Here is a 22,730-nt window from a genome sequence, read left to right on the forward strand (position 1 = left end):
TGCGGATCGTAACAGATCATGGTGTCTTGATTTAAGATTTTGCCACCGGTGGCAGGACCAGGAGCAACTTTTCTAAATCCCCATGAAATTCAAACCAAAGAAAATTGGCAAGTAAGAGACGTAAGGGCAGTTAGAACTGAGCTGCTTGGGCTTAATGGAACAAACGAGTTGGGAATCACCTACGGGCTATAGTTTGACGTTCCTACACTAGGGAGAAGGCCGCAAAAAGCAGTCATCAGTGACTATCCTTCATTGGCAGTTCTATTTTTGCTCTTGATTCCCATTGGTAGCTTCCCAAGACCAAGAATGACTGGAAAGGGAACATGGAATTCTTAATGTTGTAATAGAACTGTCACGGGAACTAATATGTGCTAAATTATATATGCTTTAATACTTACGGTGAGCTCTTGGAGTGATGTCTTTTTTCCTAATTATTCTGAAAAACTGCACGGTGCAGTAAAATATCCCCAAAATAGTAAACTGTGAAGTGCATTAATTTATTTTAAAATGCTGCAATTGCAGGATTTTTTTTGTGTGTGTAAGTAAATGTTTATGGAAACTAAAAATTCTTGCCTGCCGTACTGTAAAAAGCTAGCTGAAGCAGCCTCTATTTTTAGTGTACCATAGAATTTTACGAGCTATTTTTATATATTCTATTACAAAAGCTATCCCCTTTTCCTTAAATTTCGAATTGGCTTTTTCTTCCTTACAGGAGCAGAAAACGTACCCATGAATTTCTTGAATCTGATTTTTCAGACAAGTAAGTACCTCTCAGCCTTTTAAATGAACTCTTCATCTTTCCTGATGATCATTTCCCCATTTTAGCTGAAAAATTCATGTAAATCTTTTTTCTTTTGCTTGGGCACCGCAGTCTTGTCAGGCGTGAGAGTGCCTTGTCCGTTTTGATTTATTTCCCGCGACTAAAAATAGCTCTCCTTTCAGAGTGCTGTAACCTTGTTGCACATGAATGCTGGGAGAACTGTCCTGGAACAAGTCTCCAGAGAATAGGGCATCTGCTCTTTTCCTTTGCGCAGACTCTGCTCACTTTCAATGCAGGAGGCTTTCCTGCAAAATAAGCTGCAGCGTCCATGTACACGTGAAGATGGTGTCCATATTTAGACTGTGAAGCTGTTGAAAACAGCGTATTTGCTGTGATTTGTCCTCAGTCTCAGATTTTACATGTGTGTGTGCCTGCTTGTGTGTATTTTGTTTCATGTGTGAAAATATGTACGGCCGTAATAAGTGATCACGCCTGCGATTAAATTTGATATCAGCTGTCTTTGTATATTGTTTTAGAATAAAGTTTGTTCGTGTTAACGCTGTGGTAATGCAACCACATAATATAAACAGTGACTTTGTAACCCGTCTAAATTTGTGTGCGGCACAAAACCTGATTTAAGGAAAGCCATATTTGACAGATTCGCATCATAGCTGATTTTTTTTGTCATGAGCCATTCTCCTAGACAGCACTCACTGATGGTAGTTTTATTTCAATGCATCTTTTACGCATTGTAGTTCCATAAGTTAGTACTTTCCAGTTAAGTTCAATTTCTTACTAAACAGAAAGTGATAAGTCACATCTTCTACAATCAATGAATGTGCGGCTTTTTTTTGTATTTCAGTAGTTGCGGGTTGGTTGTGTCAGGGAAACAAAGGTAGCTTTAATATATTTGTATTGGTAAGCATTAAAAATAAGGTATAGTTTTAGGTGGATTTAATGCAATGTTTCTGTGCTTGGAAGGGACCTATAGTTAGATTCCTGCTGTTTGTATGTGTGGGGGTTGATTTCAATTCCAATTAGGATTCTATTGTGATTGAGAGAGCTACGGAGTGAAGAATAAATATAGGTGGCTAGCAACTAGAGGCACTTGTAAGGGGAAACATCTTTCTTTTGTTCTTTAGTTTTAATTGGAAGCTACAGCAGTTGGTGACAGGCAACTAAAGAGGGAGCATCTCTCTCAACTTTGCCAGACGAAAAGCCAAACAGTGGAGTAATGGTTAAGAAAGCCAGTGCCAGAAATCTGAAGGACGCTACTTAAGGAAACTGGAGAAATGAAGAGGAGTTTCCAGGGAGCCTGAAATTAAAGAAACAAAGAAGAACTGGAGCAGTACAGCGTACTGTTCATTTCAAATCACAGAACTGTAAAGGAGCTAGCTAGTGAGAAGTCAGAAAGATATCTGAAGTGGTTCTAAGGTTTGTGATATCTTGCTACAGTTTGAGATGTTAATTGATATAATTGTGACTAGATATCTGAATTTGTGTTGGTAAAAGTAGTCAAGCCAAAGAAATCCTGAAAGGGGTGGGTGTAAGATCCTGGAGTGGATTCACTAATAGAAGTGGAGCAGAAGCTCTGTTCAAAAGAATCCTTTGGAAAACGCAACCCGCTAATGGAAAGCTTTATTATGAGAGAAGATTTTAAAGCGTGTTTTAGGAGTGGAGTTTGGAAACTCTTCATGTGACGATCATCTGGGAGGATTCTGAGGAGAAATACACAGACACTAATTTAGGTTCAGGGTGGAGAGTGTGTTTTATCACAACCAATCTGTGTGCTTTAACAAAAAAAAAGAATTTGTGTGTCAAAGAGACCATTGTGGCTTCAAATGTACTTTGTCAGCTGTGTTAATCTTAAAATATATGTGTCATTGTTAAGCTATGGGGTGTTGTAGAATAATCCAAATTTTGCATGTTTGATAAATTTTTGTTAGAACTAATTAGCAGCCCTGCGACTCTGTTCCTCCACATTTCATTTTTTTAAAAAAGTAAAACTCATGGCCTTTTGAGACAGGGTTCCATTCTGGGACCTTCCTGTCCCATTATAACATCAACTGGGATAGTAACAGTTGTTTGCCAGCTTGTTGTGCTTATAAACTTGTTTATTCAGGTTTTACTGCTCCAACATTGTAAAGCACAGTGAATATTTCTGAGATGTCTCACCCAACAAATTCAAAATATTTACAGATCCAACAGTTCTGAGACATACTATAGCCTTTCAAACAAAATGGAAGTGATTTTATGGAAGGATCATTCGATTCGGTCCAACTCCAGCAATGTAGCGTACAACAGCTCACAGCCCACCGCCAACTCAGCCCATAATACAATTACCGTGCATCCGCAGACTTGAATCCCGAACATTGTGACTTATTTCTAGTCACATATTGCAGCTAAATCGCTGTAAAGGCTGTTCATTTATGGAAATATTTTTAGAAATAAATGAAACGCTTTTGTACAGTTTTATTTATTCAGAATGCAGTTATGATCTGTAGGTAAGTTTGCAATGATAACTTTTGCCCCCAGATAATATTTTGTTAGCTGGATTCCGATTTTTAAAAATTAATATTTATTTCCTGTTTTGTGTTTTTCACCTGCAGAAGCTTGAACCCCTTCCCTCCTCTGGAGAAACTGTAAGAGATGAATAGATGTAGGCTGGTTGTTCATATTGCCATTATTGATATGGGCAGATGTTGGAGCCGCATCAGGGGCGTGTAAAAGCTAAAAATAACACTTACCTGTTCCCCAGGAGCTCAATTCTGTCAGAGCGCCATTTCTGCGGAGGCGGCATGTGGAGAGGAGAGGGACTGGGATTTTTCAGTGAGCCACTGGGTCTCTGCAGGTGACGAGGGCCAGTTTAGGTGGCTGGAGAGAGCCTCCCAACAGCAGATTGAAGGGCCAGCGCTCCAGACAGGACCACAATCCCTCCCCTGCCTGCCTGGGTGCAGGAACACCCACAAGCCACCTGGTAAAATGTGTCGTCCCCCCCCCCCCCCCCCACCGGCATTTGGAGAGGGCACCTCCGTTTCTAAACACCCTCTCCCTGCCTTACTCTCGTTTGCAGCCAGCTGCTCCTTTCAGACTGAAAGGCCCTTGATTGGCCCTCCAACTCCAAGAGCCTTCCTGCTGCCCTTGAGTTGACCAGGCCGAGCGAGGGAAACCACATTGAGTGACTGTTTCAATTGCTGGCTTCTGGCTCCCATTTCAGCTCAATGGCGGGATTCAGAAACCTGCAGGGAAAATCCTGCCCTGTTTTTCTCAGGAATGGTTTGGAAGGCCCAGTTATGTAATAATTTGCCTGCCACATATGTGGACATTGATGCCTCTCTGTCTGTGTCACAGGTGCCTTGCCTTTCTATGCTCTTTTCATCACCAGTTGACTGTCTCGGAGGTCCCATTGTTCCATCCGGTACAATCGCTATCTCCTTGTACTGAAGCCCTTGTGCTACAAACTAGAGCTGAGGGCCAAACATTTGATCTTGGTTGAGCACCGCGAGCAGCCACACCATATTCTATTTTAATAAATATAGCGGATGGATACAAATTGGTACCTGAATTTTAATACAGATATGTATACGGTACATTGTGGCAGGAAGCATAAGGAGGCCACTTGCCACCTGGATAATGAGAATCTGTAGGTGCAAACGTTTCTTGGGATACATAAATCATCAAAAGCGACAGGTTGATAAGAAATGTTAAAAATAGCAAATCCAGCACTGGAGTTTATTTCTAGAATTGAATTCAGAAAAGTTTTGTTAAACTCGAGGCCACACAATTGTTTTAAAACGGAAAACTCATATAATAATATAATAATCTTTATTAGTGTCACAAGTAGGCGTACATTAACACTGCAATGACGTTACTGTGAAAATCTCCGAGTCGCCACACTCCGGTGCCTGTTCGGGCACACGGAGGGAGAATTCCGAATGTGCAATTCATCTTTGCAACACAAACAGGCACACAAGTATGAAAAGTTGCAAGTTACACAGTAGGAGGTTACTTTTTGCACAGTTCTGGTCTCCACAATATAAAAGGATATGGAAGGACTGAGGACGTTGGAAGGAAGATTTGCTAGAATGGTACCAGCACTGCGAGGTTATATCTACCAGAACAGATAAAAACAGCTGGGTGAGGCTCTTTTCTCTGAAATGTAGATGGCTGAGGGGTGTTCAGGTAGAGGCCTTCAAGATTATGAAAGGATAGATGTGGAGAAGGTAGCTGGGATTTTTGTGTCCCCGTTTGACGGGGGTGCAAAATATCACGTGAGGCCAAAAACGAGAATCTCACCAATGAGCTCTCACGGCGGCACAATCATCCCTGCCATTGACGTAACGCCATTCGTGCCCAGGATGGTCGGGAACTTCATTCAAATACATTTCAATGTTATTAGTGGTCTTCCCCTCCAAATCATCCCAACACTCGAGCAGCACTGTGAAGCATGACAGTGCGCGACCCGCCTCCGGCATTTTCTTTCTTCCAAAGTGCTAGAAAATATGCAGGAAAAGCCAGCATTGCAGCTGATGGATTGCAAACCGCTTTTCTCGCATGAGCCAGCTTTGAGTAAAAATAGAAAATTCAGCCCGCTGTTTCTACTTGTAGCCAAACCAATAACTAGCGGCCTACCTATTCTAATTCTATTTTCCAGCACTTGGAGCCTTGTATGCTTTAGCGTTTCAAGTGCTCATCTAAGTGCATCTTAAATGTTGTGAGGGTTCCCTCCTCTACCACGCTTTCAGGCAGTGAGTTCCAGATTCCACAAATAGCTTTTCCTCAAATCTCCTTTAAATCTCCTGCCCCTTGCCTTGAATCACGAGTCTACAACGTCATAAAATTAATTGCAACTTTAAAAAGATAGTAAATTCATGGTTGTTGAGGCTGGCATTAAGATTTTTATTTATTTTTATTTTAAACATTTTGTGTCCTCCCTGCTGCCCCCGCCTAGCTTTTCTTCTCTATCAAACTTAGGCCCGTGCTGAGGCATCTCTATCATTTATGCAATACATGTATGTACAAAAACACTAATAATGATGATGGCTTTCATTTTCCTGTGCAGATTACACACCATCAAGTGATGCAGGTTGTACTTTCCCTGTTTTTCTCCCTGAATTATTGCTGAAATGAAACATCCTAATTTGAACTGTCATTTATGCTTTAGCCAGCAATCAGTTACCATGTCCTGAATATGAACCTTTTCCTCCTTTATTAGAAACTTATTAAATATTGATAACTGTGAAGATGGAATCTTGCTTCATTATGGTGATGCACTAGCTGCACTGAGGGGTCGCACTCGGCGTTTGCCTCGTACGTCACTGCGGCAGTGGCAATTCAGCAAATCCTTTAGGGTGTTAACAAATGCAATTAAGATTTCAGCACTCTTTCTATTGATGCTCATGACGTGCAAGTAAGCTTCAGTTTCCCCTTGGAAGCTAATGTTAAAATTCTTCATTCGGGAAAAATAGGATTTTACTTTTTGAAACAAAGATGACGTGGGAACCTCCCCAGAGCAGTTTCCCTCTGAGTGCCCTAATGCGCTGCCATTTTATTGCCTTGTTTCATTCATTGGTTTATATTGTTACAGGTTAAGATATCCAGAACTAATTCCTTTTTGGCAGCTGAATGGTTTTCCTCGCCACCTAGCAACTGCTGCAGCTATCCAGCTTACTGTGCAGGGAATTGCTACTGGAGCTGCTTACTAAAGCAACTCATTTCTTTCACTATGAAAGCAGTTTCTGCTTAAAGAGAGAGCCCTGTATTGTACATAACAATGCCAGAATCTGGAAATGCGATCACATCTTTTCACGGTGTAGCACGTTCATGTTTTCAAACAGCATTTTAGTAAACATTAATAAAAATACTTAGCAGTTATCCACTTGATTGTTTTGAATCCATGGGGGTGATTTTGGTCTGGTAACTGGTTTGCAGGCAGCGCTTCCCGTGTCCTCATTGCTAGGCTTGCGGTGATATAACCGCTGAGGGATTGCCCTTCCAGAGTGACAGCTGGAAAGTGGGTGAGAGTAGGGGAACCTATCGGGTTCATACTGGGAGCGACCGTCAGGTTTTTGGGTGGTGTCCCATGAGAGGCCAGGTTGCATCGTTTTTTTCAGCCTCATGAGGCTGAAGACCCTCACACACGGGAGAGGACAACTGCAGTGAGAATGAACCCCCACACTTGGGCAGCACTGAAGCCCAGAGGGCATGAGCTGTTTGGAAGTTCAAGGCCACTGGTTATGGAGGTCAGGCTGTCAGGGATTAGTGGCTGGGTGACTGGCTGTTCAGGTTGGAAGGCTCGTGTAAACCGCAGCTCCTCTGAGCTGGGAGAACGTAAGAACGTGAGTGACCTCTGAGGATGAAGTTGGCATACTGATTGCAATCTTCACACAAATCCAGTGTGCCTCACCAGTTTCCCAATCAGCTCCCTGACCCTTCCTTGCTGAGTCAGTTGTGCCAATTACATCAGCATTGCGATGCATGACTGTGCCGCTGATTGGCATCCAATATTTAACCTTTTGGAAGCATTGTCGCAAGCGTTGAACTCCAAGGCCTGTACGCCTACATAACAGGGGTGACACAGATGTGGCCCCAATGCAAGGTGTTTTGATGAAGCCTCTCACCACCCTCCCATTGAAGGCGATGGCGGGGGTGGGGGGGGCGGATATTGTCTAGGTCTCCTGTGAGATTAGAACACTGGTCGATTGAATGCACACAACTGCCCTAACACCTCATGCTTGGGTGTGGGTTTTAGGAACCGCTGAGACTCGAGGGACAAAGTGCTTCGTTCAGGTGGAGTTAAGAGGGACAACTGTGGGGAAGTGGCTACTGCGTGACGGGGAGGGAGTGAGACCTAGTGGAAAGAACTTGAAATAGGGGGAAGCGCATTGATGGATGTCCAGGGTGTTGAAAGAACTGAGCGGTCAGGGCACTGTCAGGAATCCTTATTGCTCACTTTGATGTTCTCTTCCTTAGGGTAGTACAGTGGTTAACACTGCTGCCTCACAGCCCCAGGGACCCGATTTCAATTTCGGCCTTGGGCCACTGTCTGTGTGGAGTTTGCACATTCTCCCCGTGTCTGCGTAGGTTTCCTCAGGGTGCTCCGAGCTTCCTCCCACCATCTAAAGTTGTGCAGGTTAGGTGGATTGGCCATGATAAATTGCCTCTTAGAGTTCAAAGATGTGCAGGTTAGGTGGGTTATGGGGATACGGCCAGGTAAGGTGCTTTTTCAGATGGTCAGTACAGGCTCAATGGACTGAAGGGCCTCCTGTACTGTCGGAATTCTATGTTCTCTGTTCCATGTTCCATGTTCCTTTCAGTTTTTGATTCTGGAGAAACATGGAGCCTGTCGAGCTCGCAATTCTATTGATTGTGTTCCGCTGAATGTGGCCAGAAACAATGCCTTGCAGAGGAGAGTACGGCTGGACCCGTTTCTCTTCCAGCCCCAGCTACCCCTTGTGTAGATGAGGGTAGTGCAGTTAACGTAGTTTACATGGATTTCAGCAAAGCATTTGACAAGGTCCCACATAGGAGACTTATAAAGAAGGCAAATGCATCAGTCTGCTAAACTTTCGCTGCACTCCCTCTACAGCAAGAACATCCTTCCCCAAATGAGGAGACTAAAACTGCACACTTTGTTCCAGGTGTGGTCTCACCAAGTCCCTGTATAATTGCAGTAAAACATCCCAGCTCCTGTACTCGAATCCTCTTGCTATGAAGGCCAGCATACATTAACCTTCTTTACCGCCTGCTCCACCTGCATGCTTACCTTCAGTGACTGGTGTACGAGGACATCCAGGTCTCGTTGCACATTCCCCTCTCTTAATTTACAGCCATTCAGATAACAATCTTCCTTCCTGTTTTTGCCACCAAAGTGGATATTATGCTGCATCTGCCATGCATTTGCCCACTCACTCAGCTTGCCCAAATCATACTGATGGATCTGCATTTTCCTCACAGCTCACCCTCCCACCCAGCTTTGCGACATCTACAAATTTGGAGATATTACACTTAGTCTCCTCATCTGAATCATTGATTTGTGAGTAGCTGGGGTCCAGCAGCGATCCATCCGGTGCCCCACTTGTCACTGCCTGCCAATTTGGAAAAAGACCCTCTCCCTCAAGATACCGATCCCTCAATGTCCAGCTCACCCGTGATCACGAAATGAATGCGCATTATGCAGGTGTGGACCCATTTCCTGGGGAGCGCCCACGATAGTTACATCTTGCAACGCTCACAGATCCCAGCTGTCTTTGAGGATGGGCTGCAGCTGGAGGGATGGCTCCTCGGGGGGTCAAAGTGTCCCCTCTCAAGGTGGCTAATGCTGCCGGTGCAGAGGCGACAAACACCCATTGAGACTCGCTAAAACGAGGGTCATGCGCCCAAGCTCATGCTGGTCGAGCATGCAATTGGACTGCTCAGTGCCTGGACCGGTCAAGGAGAGCCCTCTAATACAGACTGTTTCCCACACCATAGTGACCTGCTGTGCTCTGCACAACTTGATATTGCAGCGGGGAGGGCAACTGGACCAAGAGGAGATGGAAGAACGCCACATCTCCTTGGATGATGAGTAGGACAGTGAGGGTCAACATGCGGAGGAGGAGGAACAAGGACCACAGGGGATGGCCAAGGCCTGCAAAGGGCTAGCGATACCCTCAAAGCATCTCAGTTTGGGGACGACCAGACCTCGAGACTGAAGAACCCTTCCAGCATAGGGTCTGACATCAACTCACTAATATGCTGCCTGCGGGAGGTCCTCGTGATGGTTCCTACTTTCATGTGGAGTGCGACAAAGCCAATGGTCACACGCTGCAGGAGAATGATGATGACTTGCAGAGGAGAGAGCGATGCCCCTTTCATCTTCAGCAATATGTCTGACTCCTGCCTGACAGAGAGCTGAACGAGTCCTGCCAATGAACATTGGGTGGCGGGGGACCGTGCCAGCAGTGGTGTGTCTTTACTGCATCGTCAGTGTGGGAGGTGGGGGAGACATTGCGCTGTGATTCTCACACTCCACAGGGATGAAGCGCTGAATGTGCATGGGTGTTAGCGGAGCATGGCGCCATGAAATGATAGTATGGAGGATCTGTATGGGTGAACAAAGTAATGTTTAATACAAGAGTGATAAAGCAATGATGACTTATCTCTACTAGTGCCTAGGTTCACCCATACCCACTAGGTGCCTATAGTTTCCTACTGTACCTCACCCTGCTGCTATATCTAGGTGTTTCCCCAGGATCCACAGCTATGATTGAGGCAACCTGCTGCCATCCATGCCCTGTTGACTGGGATGACGTTGAGAATGCCTGGAACTTGAGAATCCTGGCCTGATTTCAGACTGCATGGGTGTTTCAGTGCTGCCCTCCTTGGCGTGCAGGGCTGGGGGGGTGTCGCTCACAGGGAGGTGGGTGTCAGATGGGCTGGATGTCCCCATGGTCTGCAGGGTGGAAAGCCCCGGGCAGCACTCCTGCCAAGCTGATCATCTTCGCTTTGGGTGTCTAGGATCCCTTGGACTCTTCCATGGGATAGAGGGACAGCTGAACTGAGATCCAGAAACCCTGCCGTCCCCTGGCGCTAATGCATGTGGATTCCCACTGGAGCCTGCACCATGGAGCTCATGAGCTGAACCATGTGACAGGAATCATCCGCTATGGAGTGCACATCCTGCGCCAAGGTCTCCACTGCGGACATCTTCCTTGCAGTGTTGGCCTCATTACATTGAAGTGACGCACCATCTCCTCAGACAGAAGGAGACCGGGCTCCTCCAGTCAGCCTTATAGTTCGAGGAGGGATTCTGTCATCCCTTCCTGATACTCATGACTCTGCCTTTGCAGTTCCAGCAGCTCCTGAGATGACTGGACCCAGGGGTACATCATGGCCCAGGGAGACATCTTTGGGTTGTGGGGGTGAGACCCATGTAGACACGGGGAGAATGTGCAAACTCCACACAGTGACCCAGGGCTGGGATCGAACCCGGGTCCTCAGTGCCATAGGCAGCAGTGCTAACCACTGCGGCACCATGCCGTCCAGATTTACTTCAATTGTATAGGGCATTGGTGAGGCCACACCTGGAGTATTGTCTGCAGTTTTGGTGTCCATATCTGAGGAAGGAGGTTCTTGCTATGGAGGGAGTGCTGCGAAGGTTTACCAGGCTGATTCCTGGGATGGCGGGACTGACATAAGTCAGTTATGTTTATATTCATAAGTCAGTTATGTTTATATTCATTGGAGTTTAGAAGAGTGAGGGGATCTCATAAAAACCTATAAAAGTGTCACAGGATTAGATTGGGTAGATGCAGAATGTTCCCGATGGTGGGAGAGTCCAGAACGACGGAAGTAGTTTGAGGATAAGAAACTTTTCACCCAGAGAGTGGTGAATCCGTGGCATTCACTACCACAAAAAGTAGTTGAGGCCAAAACGTTGTGAAATTTCAAGAAATAATTAGATGTAGCTCATGGGGCTAAAGGGGTCAAGAGAGATGAAGGTGGGGGGGGGGGCTGGATCAGGGTATTGATCTTGATGATCAGCCATGATCGTAATGAATGGCGGAGCAGTCTCAAAAGGCCGAATGGCCTCTTCCTGCTTCTATTTTCTATGTATGTTTCAATATATAAAATTTCTGAAGCAGTAGCAAACTGTAGGTTAAAAACTATCATGCATAGTACGTCGGGAGTAGGTTTAATAATAGAAAGGTTTGTAATAGCAAAGGAGATGGTAAGAAGAGTGTGTATTACAAGCTCCGAATCCTTTCCATTTATTAATTCAGGGTAATTAGTTGTTTAGACGTGTCGCAGAGTGTCTTTTAAAAAGCATTTAGATAGTTACCCAAGTGCGGGCAACTGGGACTAGCTTAATGGTAAAAACTGGGCGGCATGGACTGGTTGGGCCAAAGGGCCTGTTTCCATGCTGTAAACTTCTATGATTCTAGGTGAAAAGGGGTGATATTCTGTTGGGAAAACTGAAAGCTTAAGTGTGTTCAGTGAGATTGTTTAGAAAAGAAGATAACGCAATATTAAAATGGGAGGTAAAGCTGAATATTCCTGTTTCTGCAGATGGAACATTAAATTATTCTTCCTCAGTTATGGTAATAAACACCTATCAGTAGTTTCAGGGATTTTTCCCCCCAGAAGATCCAAATTTTCACCTTAATTAATGTGTTCTGATGCCCATTCTGCGTTGTATAAAAATATGCTTCTAAAGCATTTTCAAGGCAGAAAAAAAACCCAGAGACTTCCTTCCTTTAACCTGAGAGTACTTGTTATGCCATATTTGGTGCTGTTACGTATGTGCTAATATACCCGGAAGGAAGAAATCAGAAGGTGTATATAAGGTTAGGTTGCCTTGGCAGCCAGGGCCCTTTTATCGTGAACGTAATTATTCCGACAACGTGATCTGATTTCTCACCACTCGAGGTTAACAAAAAAAATCAACTAATTGCACCCCTGTTTGCTGTTGCACAAAAGTGGATCTGTTTCTCTTTGTAGGAAACAATGTGGGAGTAAGGCTCTTTATAAATTGTGGGCCATGACGTAAATTACTGTCAGTTTGTTCGTTCTGTTTTTTTGTACAGCTTACAGTCTGTGAAGTGCGTTGGCAAATTTGCTTATAATCTGACTTGGATATATAAAGAATCCTTCAGTGTCAGCTGAATTGGGGGGGGGGGGGGCGAAATCGATGCTTTTTAACTTTGTTTGTACGAAAAGTGCAGATTTCAATTTATTTACTGTACATCACAATTGACATTTAGAAAATTCTCTCACAAGTGTTGCAAAATTTTAAGTGAAGTGGCACAAGTGGAAGCGTCCCAGCAGATAGAAGGTTGGTTACCGAACATAGAACAAAATACAAGTTTGGGTTAAAAAGCACGTTTTAACAACAAAATCTTCAGGGGAAAACCAAACAGGTTTGCTGAATGTGGTGGGTGACTGGTGACCTATCCAGCTGAATGCAGATGGATATGTTGCAGCGCATTTTAAAAGGAATAACCTACTTTTATGTAATGCGATTCAAATTCTCAGGTCATTCCAAGTGTTTCACAGCCAGTGAAATACTTGCAGAAGTGTAGGCGGATACAGCAGCCAGTCTCTCACACCAAGGTCCCAAAAGCAATACTAGAGTGAAATGATCAATTATTGCTTTTTGGTGGTGTTGATTGGGAAATGGGGAGCTGGAAAGAGCTGAAACCTTGCCAAGGGGCTGAATCTTGTGTTCCTGATGCAGATCATGGCTATGTGAGCTTGAGAGAATCGTTGAGCCACCACTAAATCCTGGTGGACTGAGGAATAATGGCATTTAAGTGCTTAGGAATGAGCCTAATTAGTCAGTCAGTGAGTTGCACGTGTCAAACAATGCTGCCGCATTAATAGGGGTCAGTTTTCCCCCTCCCCACAGGAATAGGAAGTGTAGCTCCCACTGTGACGTGTAGCCTCCACTGTAAGCCTATCCGCCACCTAACACGCATCGGTGAACTCCATTAAATTCAGTCCACAGAATCTTGTGCATCCCCTTGACCAGGACTTCAGTTTGACATGTAATATGAAACATGGCACCTCTGACAATCCTGCACTGCTTATGTACTGCACTTAAATCTCAGCTGAAACGAGGAGTAGAAGTAAATTCAATAGGAAAGGAAATTAGGTGTGGATGCACACCTAGGCTAAGGATGCAAAAAGGTATTCCTTTGAAAATATGAATGCAGTTGAGTAATGCTAATCAAACAGGCAATAGTATTACAAATATTATAAATAAAGGAAAAAGTAAGGCTTTGGCTCCGCTTGACCTCTCTCACATTCGCCCGCATCAAATAAATTGTAAAAGAAACACCACACAAACAAAATCTAAAATCTTGATTTTTTTTTTTCAGCAAAAGGAGCAAGAAAGGAGAAAAGAATGGAAAAGGTCTACGGCATTTTTCGATGAAAGTGTGTGAGAAGGTGCAGCGGAAGGGCACAACTTCGTACAATGAGGTGGCCGATGAGTTGGTGGCTGAGTTCAGTAATTCCAATAACCACATGTCTTCAGATTCTGTAAGTGGAATAACCCTTCACACTAAGTCCAAAGATGGGTGCGTTGGGTGGATTGGTCACGCTAAATTGCCACCTAGTGTCCAACCGTTAGGTGGGGTTACGGGGTTAGGGTGCAGGTGTGGGCTTAGGCAGGGTACACCATGAGGAGAACAATTGAGGGGTTGCATCATTTTTTCTGTATTTCGAAGAGCTGGCCACCATTAGTTGCTAAAGGGCGAGTGGGAGGGGGGGTCTATGGGGTGTTGGCTTTCTCGGGGTGGGGGGGGGATTTATGATTGGGGGTGTTGTTTGATGGGATGTGTTGTTTTGGTGTTATGTATGAAATGGAAATTGTTTGAATAAAAATATTTAAAGAAAAAAAATTTGTTTTGCATGCCCCCTTTCAGCAGGCATATGATCAAAAGAATATCCGACGTCGTGTTTATGATGCACTTAACGTGCTGATGGCTATGAACATAATTTCTAAAGAGAAGAAAGAAATCCGATGGATTGGGCTTCCCACAAATTCTGCTCAGGAATTTCAGAATCTTGAGGTGAGGTTATTGTAAATCATGCTGAAACTTAAACTCGTGCCTATCAGAAATATTATCCCATGGTTTGAGTTTGCTAGCACCTGAGCAATTGAAAGCATGAAGAAGCTGGACAGTTGAATCAGAGCAGGCTGAAAATCGGGTTATCCTAACAAGACACATTTGTTTATAACTTGTTAAGTTTTAGTTGACCGTCTTTCGCCTGATTTTTTTTTAAGTTCTTTTTTTTTTTAATGTCATCCATAGCTCAGTGGATAACACTCCCTCTGAGTCAGAGGTTTATGGGTTCAAGTACCACCCCAGAGATTTGAGCACATAATCTAAGGCGGATAAGTACTGAAGGAGTGCTGCACTGTTGGAGGTGCTACATCTCAGATGAGGTGTTAACCAGGGGTCCCCAGCTACCCTGTTGGGTGGATGTGAAAATTCTACAGCACTGTTTCGTAGAAGAACGGTTCTGTAACTTACTTTGTAAGCAAATATCAACGATGACCCACTACCATCGGAACAGTTCTCCGAGTCAATATTTATCCCTCACCCAACATAACTAAAACAGAGGCTTGTGGGGGACTTTTGCTGTTTTGTGGATACTATGGTACGCAAATTGGCTGCTATCTTACAAGAGTGGCGAGTTTTAGAATACATCTGGCTGTTAAGTGATTTGGGCCACCCTGATATATAAATACAAGCTCTGTAATCTTTTCTTGTGATTTTGATGTTTCCTCTCTTCAAGAACACCTGCATCCATTTGTGTTAATTCCTTAGCTTTTGCCTTTTCCCTATTCTATCCTACTTCTCATTTTTCCCTCTTTCTGGTCACTCACCATTCCACAGCCAAGAATCCAGGCTGCCTACATCCTGCCAAGCCAGTTACACTGTTGATCTTTAATTAGCTGCTACGGAAGTACAGGAGAATAGCCTGGCTTGACTCCCTCTTTGACTCTAGCTTCTCTGTGTTAAAGTGTCAGACCTTCACTCGCTTTGGCCCCTGATGCCATTGCTGAAACAGAAAACTGCTTGTGTGGGAAATTGTGGGCACAGTCCTGTGTCTTACCATTGTATTGCACAGTTGGTTGGTATAAAGTGTACTGTTTCGCTGGGCTGCCTTTATTGCCTAACTTTAATTGTTAGCACCGTATGTGCCGGAAAACATTTTGTTATGTTAACTAATCACTGTGCAGAATGGAAAAACATTCTGCAGTCCATCTTGGTCCCAATAACTATTACATCTTAATTATCTGTGCTCCCATAACTGTTCAATTCTCCTTTAAATGTGTCCATGTTGTCTGCCTCCTTGGGTGGTCCATTTCACACGTTCAGCACTCACGTAAAGTAGCTAAAAATTTAAGCTGTCCGGGCACCTTCCCCTTTTAAATTGTGAGCCTACGTCCTCTAGTTTAACCAAAATGGCCCGAATTTTCTAAGGAGCGGCAATGATGTGCGGATTACCCATGAACTAGAAGATTCCCCCGATTAGACGCTGTTGAGCGATATTTCTCCCAGAATCTTCCGACCCCGGCTGTAAAAGAAATGCGCAGCGCAGTGTCTGGGAATTATATGACATGCTCCCATTTTACAGTACCAGCTGCCATATGGTAAATTTAAAGGTCCAGTCTGTGAATGGGTAGTTGGGTGAGGTTCCTAAGTGGTTGAGGTGGTAGTTAGGTGAGCGACTAGTTGGGTGGCAGGGGTAGTCAGGTCAGGTTGACAGGAGGGTCAGGTCGGAGAGTCACCGGGTGGTAGTCGGGTCTAGTGAGGTTGAGGCTGTCTAATCGGGTCAAGGGGAGTGGTCAGTGGGGGTAAGGGGGTCACTTGTGGAGTTACCTCGGTGTTGGACTAGGTTTTAACCTGAATAATATTTCCTGGATAATTTTGCAGGTAAGTACCGCGGAACTACTCAAAGTCTCCACCTCCATCCCAGAGGCGGAGACATTCACAGAGGGTTTCGTGGAGCAGACAAATTGTCCATTGGAAGTTGAAACTTCCCAGGCAGTTGCCACATAGGTTGGTGTGTGAGGACCTCCACAGGATCCCAGCGCGCACCTTCAGTCATACATCCAGTCTCCGATGATCCGATACCGGAACATTTTGGCAAAATTGGTTTTAAACTTTATTGCTTCCAATGTCACTGTTTGATTTTATAGAAAAGGTGAAGCTAACCCGTAATGTTCCCTAAGAGTGGAACTATCCTACAACCCATAGTCATTGTTGAATTTCATTCTTGTTCCAGATTATGAGTAAGCCTTAATTTCACTTGCCCAAAATGGACTTTCAACTTTAAGAGGATAGCAGCAGTTTAAAAGGAATAATGGAAGTGCTCAATAAGACTAAATTGAAGCCAAAGCATCAACATATACGTTAACTATCTAAATAACTTTTATGCATACTAGCCTGCTCCTTACAACTTGTCCCAATGATGAGTTACCCCACGATGATCTATTTACCTTGACATTGCTGCATTTTCACTTACCCTTTCCTAACATCTGCTGCCTTAGACAGAAAAGTTCAAAGCAGCAGCTGCTACAAGTGTCAGAGGCTTCCTGGAAAGCCCAGTACACTTCAAAGGGATTTAAATCCCTTGACAGCCTTTGAAATGCAGAGCTTCCATTCAATTTCACGCAGCAATACATTGCATTGGCCAGTGATTGACAGTTCTATTACTCCAGAGACATCTGCTTGGTGGGTTGCTCATTGATCTTCTCCAACATCACACTTGAATGCATCTCCATTGCCCTGCTTTAATGCTAACCACAATTGTATAAGCACTCTTGCTATGATTGACAGCCCCTCGCCACATCAAAGACAGCCAAGTGTTTCCTGCTGTGAAAAAGGGGAAGTCAAACCAGCTGCATGGGTGGGGGGGGGGGGCAGCCATCGGTCCTCGGTCTTGGGTCAACTGCTCAAAATGGCTGCCCGATACCGGGATGCCGACAGAATCCTGCAGGCTCCCCGCCATGCATAAATGTGCATGGCAAGGGAGAGGGGATCACTCGTGAGGCCACCCCTCTTCATTAGAATGTTTTTGTCATTTCAACTTGAGTGGGTCGTGTTTAAAAAAAAAAAAAAAAAAAAAAAAAAAAGTCCCAGTTTCCACAGGCATCTTCACCCACTGTCTCGTTATTGTTCTTGATCATTCATTTCTCTAGCCCCTGAGTGGGGTGATTTCCACACAAAATGAATCTAGGTTTTTTTAAAAAAGATTTCAGTTCCCCATCCCATAATTTGTGTTCAATTCCATTATATTCCATAATCCATTGTAACCTGAATGTGATCTTTGAATTATGCCAAGTTTAGACTGATACTCCCTTCGGTCTGACACATGTCAACTATAAACATTTGGCTGCATGGTCAGCTTAACCCAGGTTTGAAACTGTTTGTCAATTTTTGCTTGTTGTTTTTCAAATTTGGATGCATGAAAAGAATGTGAGGGCGCAGAATCAGAACAAAATGCGAGAAAAAAATTCAGCCAGGAAATATAACGAAAGGAAAATAAAGCAAGAAAGAAAATAAAGAGAAAACATGTATTTAACACATTCGGTATCTGCATCAACCACTGAGATTCACGGAAATCTAGGGACCGTCTTGGGTGACAGTGACCCTGTTGATTTTGGGGGATGGGCTTTCGTTCCCATCCTTGACTCAGCTATATTTTTCCTGTCAGCTTGGGAAAATTGGTATCATCAGCTCTCCTTAGCTGTCACGTATGGCAGTTCTAATGCTTAGAGACAGGAATGCGGAATGAGCGTAGCGTCAATTCTCATTCAAGTGGGGACAGGTGAGGCCCGCAGAGAGATTTGAAACCGGGTATAATTTTAAAAGCGACGCACAAAGCAGCTGAAAATCACTGGCGGTCAGCAAAGAATGGGGCGTTGGGCTTCCCGTACGGAATAAGGTTCGCATGGGAGAATACTGAATCGGTCGGCACTCGAGGAGCTAGTAAGGAGACCCTTAGGAAGAAGACAGGTCTGGATGTGGACAGAGTGAGGGTCTCTGGCAGTGAGTAAGATGGGGATGAACAAGGGAAATCCATCAGTTCCCAGAGCAAAGCCAATTTCACGTGAAAGACATTTGCTTCTACTCTCGCCTTTGGTGAGATTGAATCTGGGACCCTGACAGGCAACCGCTTTGCGCAGATGCCTGGCATTAATAGCTTTCAATTCCTTTTTTTTCCCTCTGATGTGTAACTTTCCTGACCCCCTCCCCCCTCTGGCAAATCGATACAAATCACATATTGCCTGCACAAGCGAAGAAAATAGTTAATAACCATATAGAGATCTGCTCCTGGATAAGAAAACCATGCTTTAAAACAGCAAGTTGGGTTCAAAATATTAACAAAGGTACCAAGTATACCTTGAAAGGGTACATTTGAAATGTGTCCTAGAAGTCGTCAATAATAATTTTAGCAAGTCGGTTCTCCTGGGCACATGTAGAGGTGCACCACAGCTCTTGGTACACCATCGAGGGGAATCGATCTATAGATGGCAAATTAAAAAGAGCAGCGTTAACAATTTATACTGGATTCCGGATAAGCATCAGTAAGTTCAAATAAGTCGCGGAAAATCACATCAGAAGTCTGAAGTGTGGGAATTGTCATTGAGATGTGTTCGCTGCATCAGTCTTTTAGAAAACTAATTGCAAAGGAAGACCCAGCAGGGCACTTCAACCGTACTGCAGTGTGGACTAATCCTTTATTGTACTTTCTGGTGCACGTTCCTTTAATTCAGTTTCTGGTTCTCTAATGGAAAGGTTTCAGGTGCTGAGGGTAGTTGAGAGCACTTTCCTGAACATAGCAAGAGATGGAATATCTGTGCTAACTGTAAACAGATCATGGCAAAACCCTTAAACCAGCAGCATTGCTATTTTTACAGGGCGAATCAATAATTGCAGGTTTGAGTATGTTTTAAAATCTCAGATGCACAGAATAATTCTCAGGAATCATAAGATTCGTGCAGCCAGCAGCTACTTCCAAATCGAACCATACAATCTCCTGAATGTTCAAAAGTGCATTTATAAAAATTACTATGTGGAATCTATATTCAGGAGGATTTGCTCCATTATGGGTTTTTAAAATTATTCTCCTTTTTCACATTTTCTCCCACATTTACACCCATCAACAACAAACATTAATCAGCAAGATATGTCAGTCCCCATAATAACAATGATCCCATCCACCCACCAACCCCCAAACCTCAGCCCACATGTTTACATAAACAAATGACAAAAAGGAATCAGGGATTACCCATAGTCAACCTTAATCTACACAGCCCCCCCCCCCCCCCCCCCCCCCGCACCTCCCCAACTAATGTTCGATGTTATCCAGTTCTTGAAAGTGCATAATAAATAGTGCCCATGACTTGTAGAACCCCTCTGAGCTTCCCCTCAGTTCGAACTTAACCTTCTCGAGGGTCAAGTATTCCAACAGGTCCCCCCGCCATCCCGGGCACTGGGTGGAGAGGCTGCTCTCCATCCCAGCAGGATCCGCCTTTGGGCGATCAACGAGGCGAAGGCTATGATATCTGCCTCCGCTCCCGTTTCCAACCCTGGCTGGTCCGACACCCCGAATATGGCCTCCTGGGGACCCGGGTCCAGTTTCACACGCACCACCTTGGAAATGACCCTAAACACCTCCTTCCAGTACTCCCCTAGCTTTGGACAGGACCAAACATATGAATGTGATTCGCGGCCCCCCCCCCCCCCCCCCCCCCTTCCGCCCGCAACGCTCACACACATCCTCTACTCCTTCAAAAAATCGGCTCATCCTCGCCCTCGTGAGGCGTGCTCTATATACCACCTTCAGCTGTATCAGCCCCAACCTCACACATGAGGTGGAGGCATTCACTCTCCGGAGCATCTCACACCAGACCCCTTCCTCTATAACCTCTCCCAGCTCTTCCTCCCACTTTGCTTTGATCCTTTCCAGTGGTGCCTTATCCTCTTCCAGAATAGCTCCGTACACCGCTGACACTGCCCCCTTCTCCAGTCCCCTTGTCGTTAACACCTCCTCCAGCAATGTGGAGGCCGGTTCCTCTGGGAAGCTCTGTATTTCCTTCTTGGCAAAATCCCGAACCTGCATGTACCTAAACACATCTCCCTGCTCTAGCCCATACTTCGCTTCCAGCTCCCTCAATCCTGCAAACCGACCCCGAAGAAACAAATCTTTTAGCGTCTTAATCCCCTTCTCTTCCCATTTCCGAAAACTTCCATCCCACCTCCCTGGTTCAAATCTGTGGTTCCCCCGAATCGGCATTTCCCTTGACCCTAAACCCAACCCGAAGTGTTGGCGAAACTGCCTCCAGATTTTCAATGAAGCTATTATTACCGGACTCCCTGAATATTTCCCCGGAGCTATCAGGAGCGGCGCTGTTGCAAGCGCCTTCAGCCCCGACCCCCTGCACAAACTCTCCTCCATTCTGACCCACTGAGAATCCACCCCTCTGACCCAGCTCCGCACTTTCTCCACATTCGCCGCCCAGTAGTAGTACAACAAGTTCGGGAGACCCAAACCCCCTGCCTGCCTTCCCCTCTGTAGCAGCACTTTTCTCACTCTGGCCACCTTCCCTCCCCATATGAATGAGGTAATCCTTCCCTCAATCTCCCTGAAAAAAGACTTTGGCAGGAAAATCGGTAGGCATTGAAAAATAAACAGGAATCGCGGCAACACATTCATTTTAACCGCCTGTACCCGACCTGCCAGTGACAGAGGAAGGCCATCCCACCTTGCCAGATCGGCTTTCACTCTCCCCACCAAACTAGTGATGTTGTACCTGCGAAGCCCTCCCACTCCCGGGCAACCTGCATCCCCAGATACCTAAAATGAGCCCCTGCTCTACGGAATGGCAGCCCCCCCCACCCCCGGCCGAGACACCACAAAGTACTCACTCTTGTCCAGGTTCAACTTGTACCCCGAGAAAGACCCAAATACCCGCAGTAGCTCCAATATTCCTCCCATCGACGCACTCGGCTCCGACACATACAGCAGCAAGTCGTCGGCATATAAGGACACCCTATGCTCTATCCATCCCCCCCCCCCCGCACTATTCCTTTCCATGCTCCCGAAATTCTCAATTTGATGGCCAGCGGCTCAATCGCAAGTGCAAACAGCAGGGGGGACATAGGACATCCCTGTCTCGTCCCACGGTGGAGAGAGAAATATCTCGAACTGATATTATTTGTGCGGACACTCGCCTTCGGTTCCCTATATAATAGCTTTACCCAGTTCACAAACCTTGGTCCAATCCCAAACCGCTCCAGCACTGCCATCAGGTACCCCCCTTCTACCCGATCAAGCGCCTTCTCGGCGTCCAATGCCACAACTACCTCTGTTTCCTTTCTTTCCGCCGGTGCCATAACAACATTCAAAACCCTCCTAATGTTCGAAAACAGCTGCCTCCCTTTCACGAACCCCGTCTGATCCTCCCCTATTCCTCCCCTATTACATTCGGAAGGCACTCCTCCAGCCTACCCGCCAGTACTTTCGCCAACACTTTTACGTCCACATTCAGAAGTGATATGGGCCGATACGACCCACACTCCGTCGGATCCTTATCTTTTTTTAGTAACAGGGAAATCGATGCCTGCCCCAAGGTTTGCAGCAACACCCCCTTCCCTATCGCCTCCTCAAACATCCCCACCATCAGGGGTGCCAACCTATCCTTAAATTTTTTATAATATTCCACCGGAAACCCATCCGGCCCTGCCACCTTCCCCGACTGCATCCTCCAAATCGCATCCTTTATCTCCTGCTCCACTATTGCTCCTTCTAATGTAGCCCTGTCCCCCTCCCCTAGCCTCGGGTACTCCAACCCATCGAGAAATTCCTGCATCCCACGGTCTCCTCCAAGTGGCTCTGACTTGTACAACCTCTCATAAAACTCCTCAAAAATCTTGTTAATCAGCACTGGGGCCACCACCAACTTCCCTGCCCTATCCTTCACCTGAAGAATTTCCCTTGCCGCTGCCTCCCTCCGGAGCTGACCTGCTAACTTATCTCCATGTTCATAAACTGCACCCCTTGCCCATCTCAGTTGGCGCACCGCCTTCCTGGTGGACAGTTGATCGAAGCTCGCCTGTAGTTCCTTCCTCTTTTCCAGCTTTGCCAGGTCCCCATCCTCTGCATACCTCCTATCAACCTCCAACATCTCATCTATTACCCTCTGCCGCTCCAACCTCTCCTCCTTATCCACCCTAGCCTTAAACAAAATTACCTCACCTCTCACCACCGCCTTTAGAGCCTCCCAGACGACTGCCTTTGACACCTCACCCGTACAATTGAAACCTACATATTCCTTAATTACGTTTTCAATTTTCTCACAGAATACTTGGTTCCCCAAAAGCCCCACATCCAGTTTCCACCCCGGTCACTGCGCTGCCCCCTTCTCTAGCACCATATCCACCCAATGTGGAGCGTGATCTGACAC

The 22,730-nt window shown here is 45.4% G+C and overlaps 1 protein-coding gene across 7 annotated transcripts in view; it reads left to right on the forward strand.

Annotated features, from left to right (window-relative positions):
- LOC140389631 (transcription factor Dp-2-like) overlaps positions 1–22,730 on the forward strand; it is a 246,866-nt gene that overhangs the window by 190,982 nt on the left and 33,154 nt on the right. For 6 of the 7 annotated variants that reach the window (XM_072473917.1, XM_072473919.1, XM_072473921.1 and 3 more), the window contains 3 exons: positions 713–760; positions 13,621–13,783; positions 14,170–14,316. In XM_072473917.1, coding sequence (XP_072330018.1) covers positions 713–760; positions 13,621–13,783; positions 14,170–14,316 — 358 coding nt within the window. The remainder of the gene's footprint in view (positions 1–712; positions 761–13,620; positions 13,784–14,169; positions 14,317–22,730) is intronic. The other variant, XM_072473918.1, reaches the window with a different exon arrangement.

Source organism: Scyliorhinus torazame, chromosome 14 (assembly GCF_047496885.1).
Source record: "Scyliorhinus torazame isolate Kashiwa2021f chromosome 14, sScyTor2.1, whole genome shotgun sequence".
Taxonomy (NCBI): domain Eukaryota; kingdom Metazoa; phylum Chordata; class Chondrichthyes; order Carcharhiniformes; family Scyliorhinidae; genus Scyliorhinus; species Scyliorhinus torazame.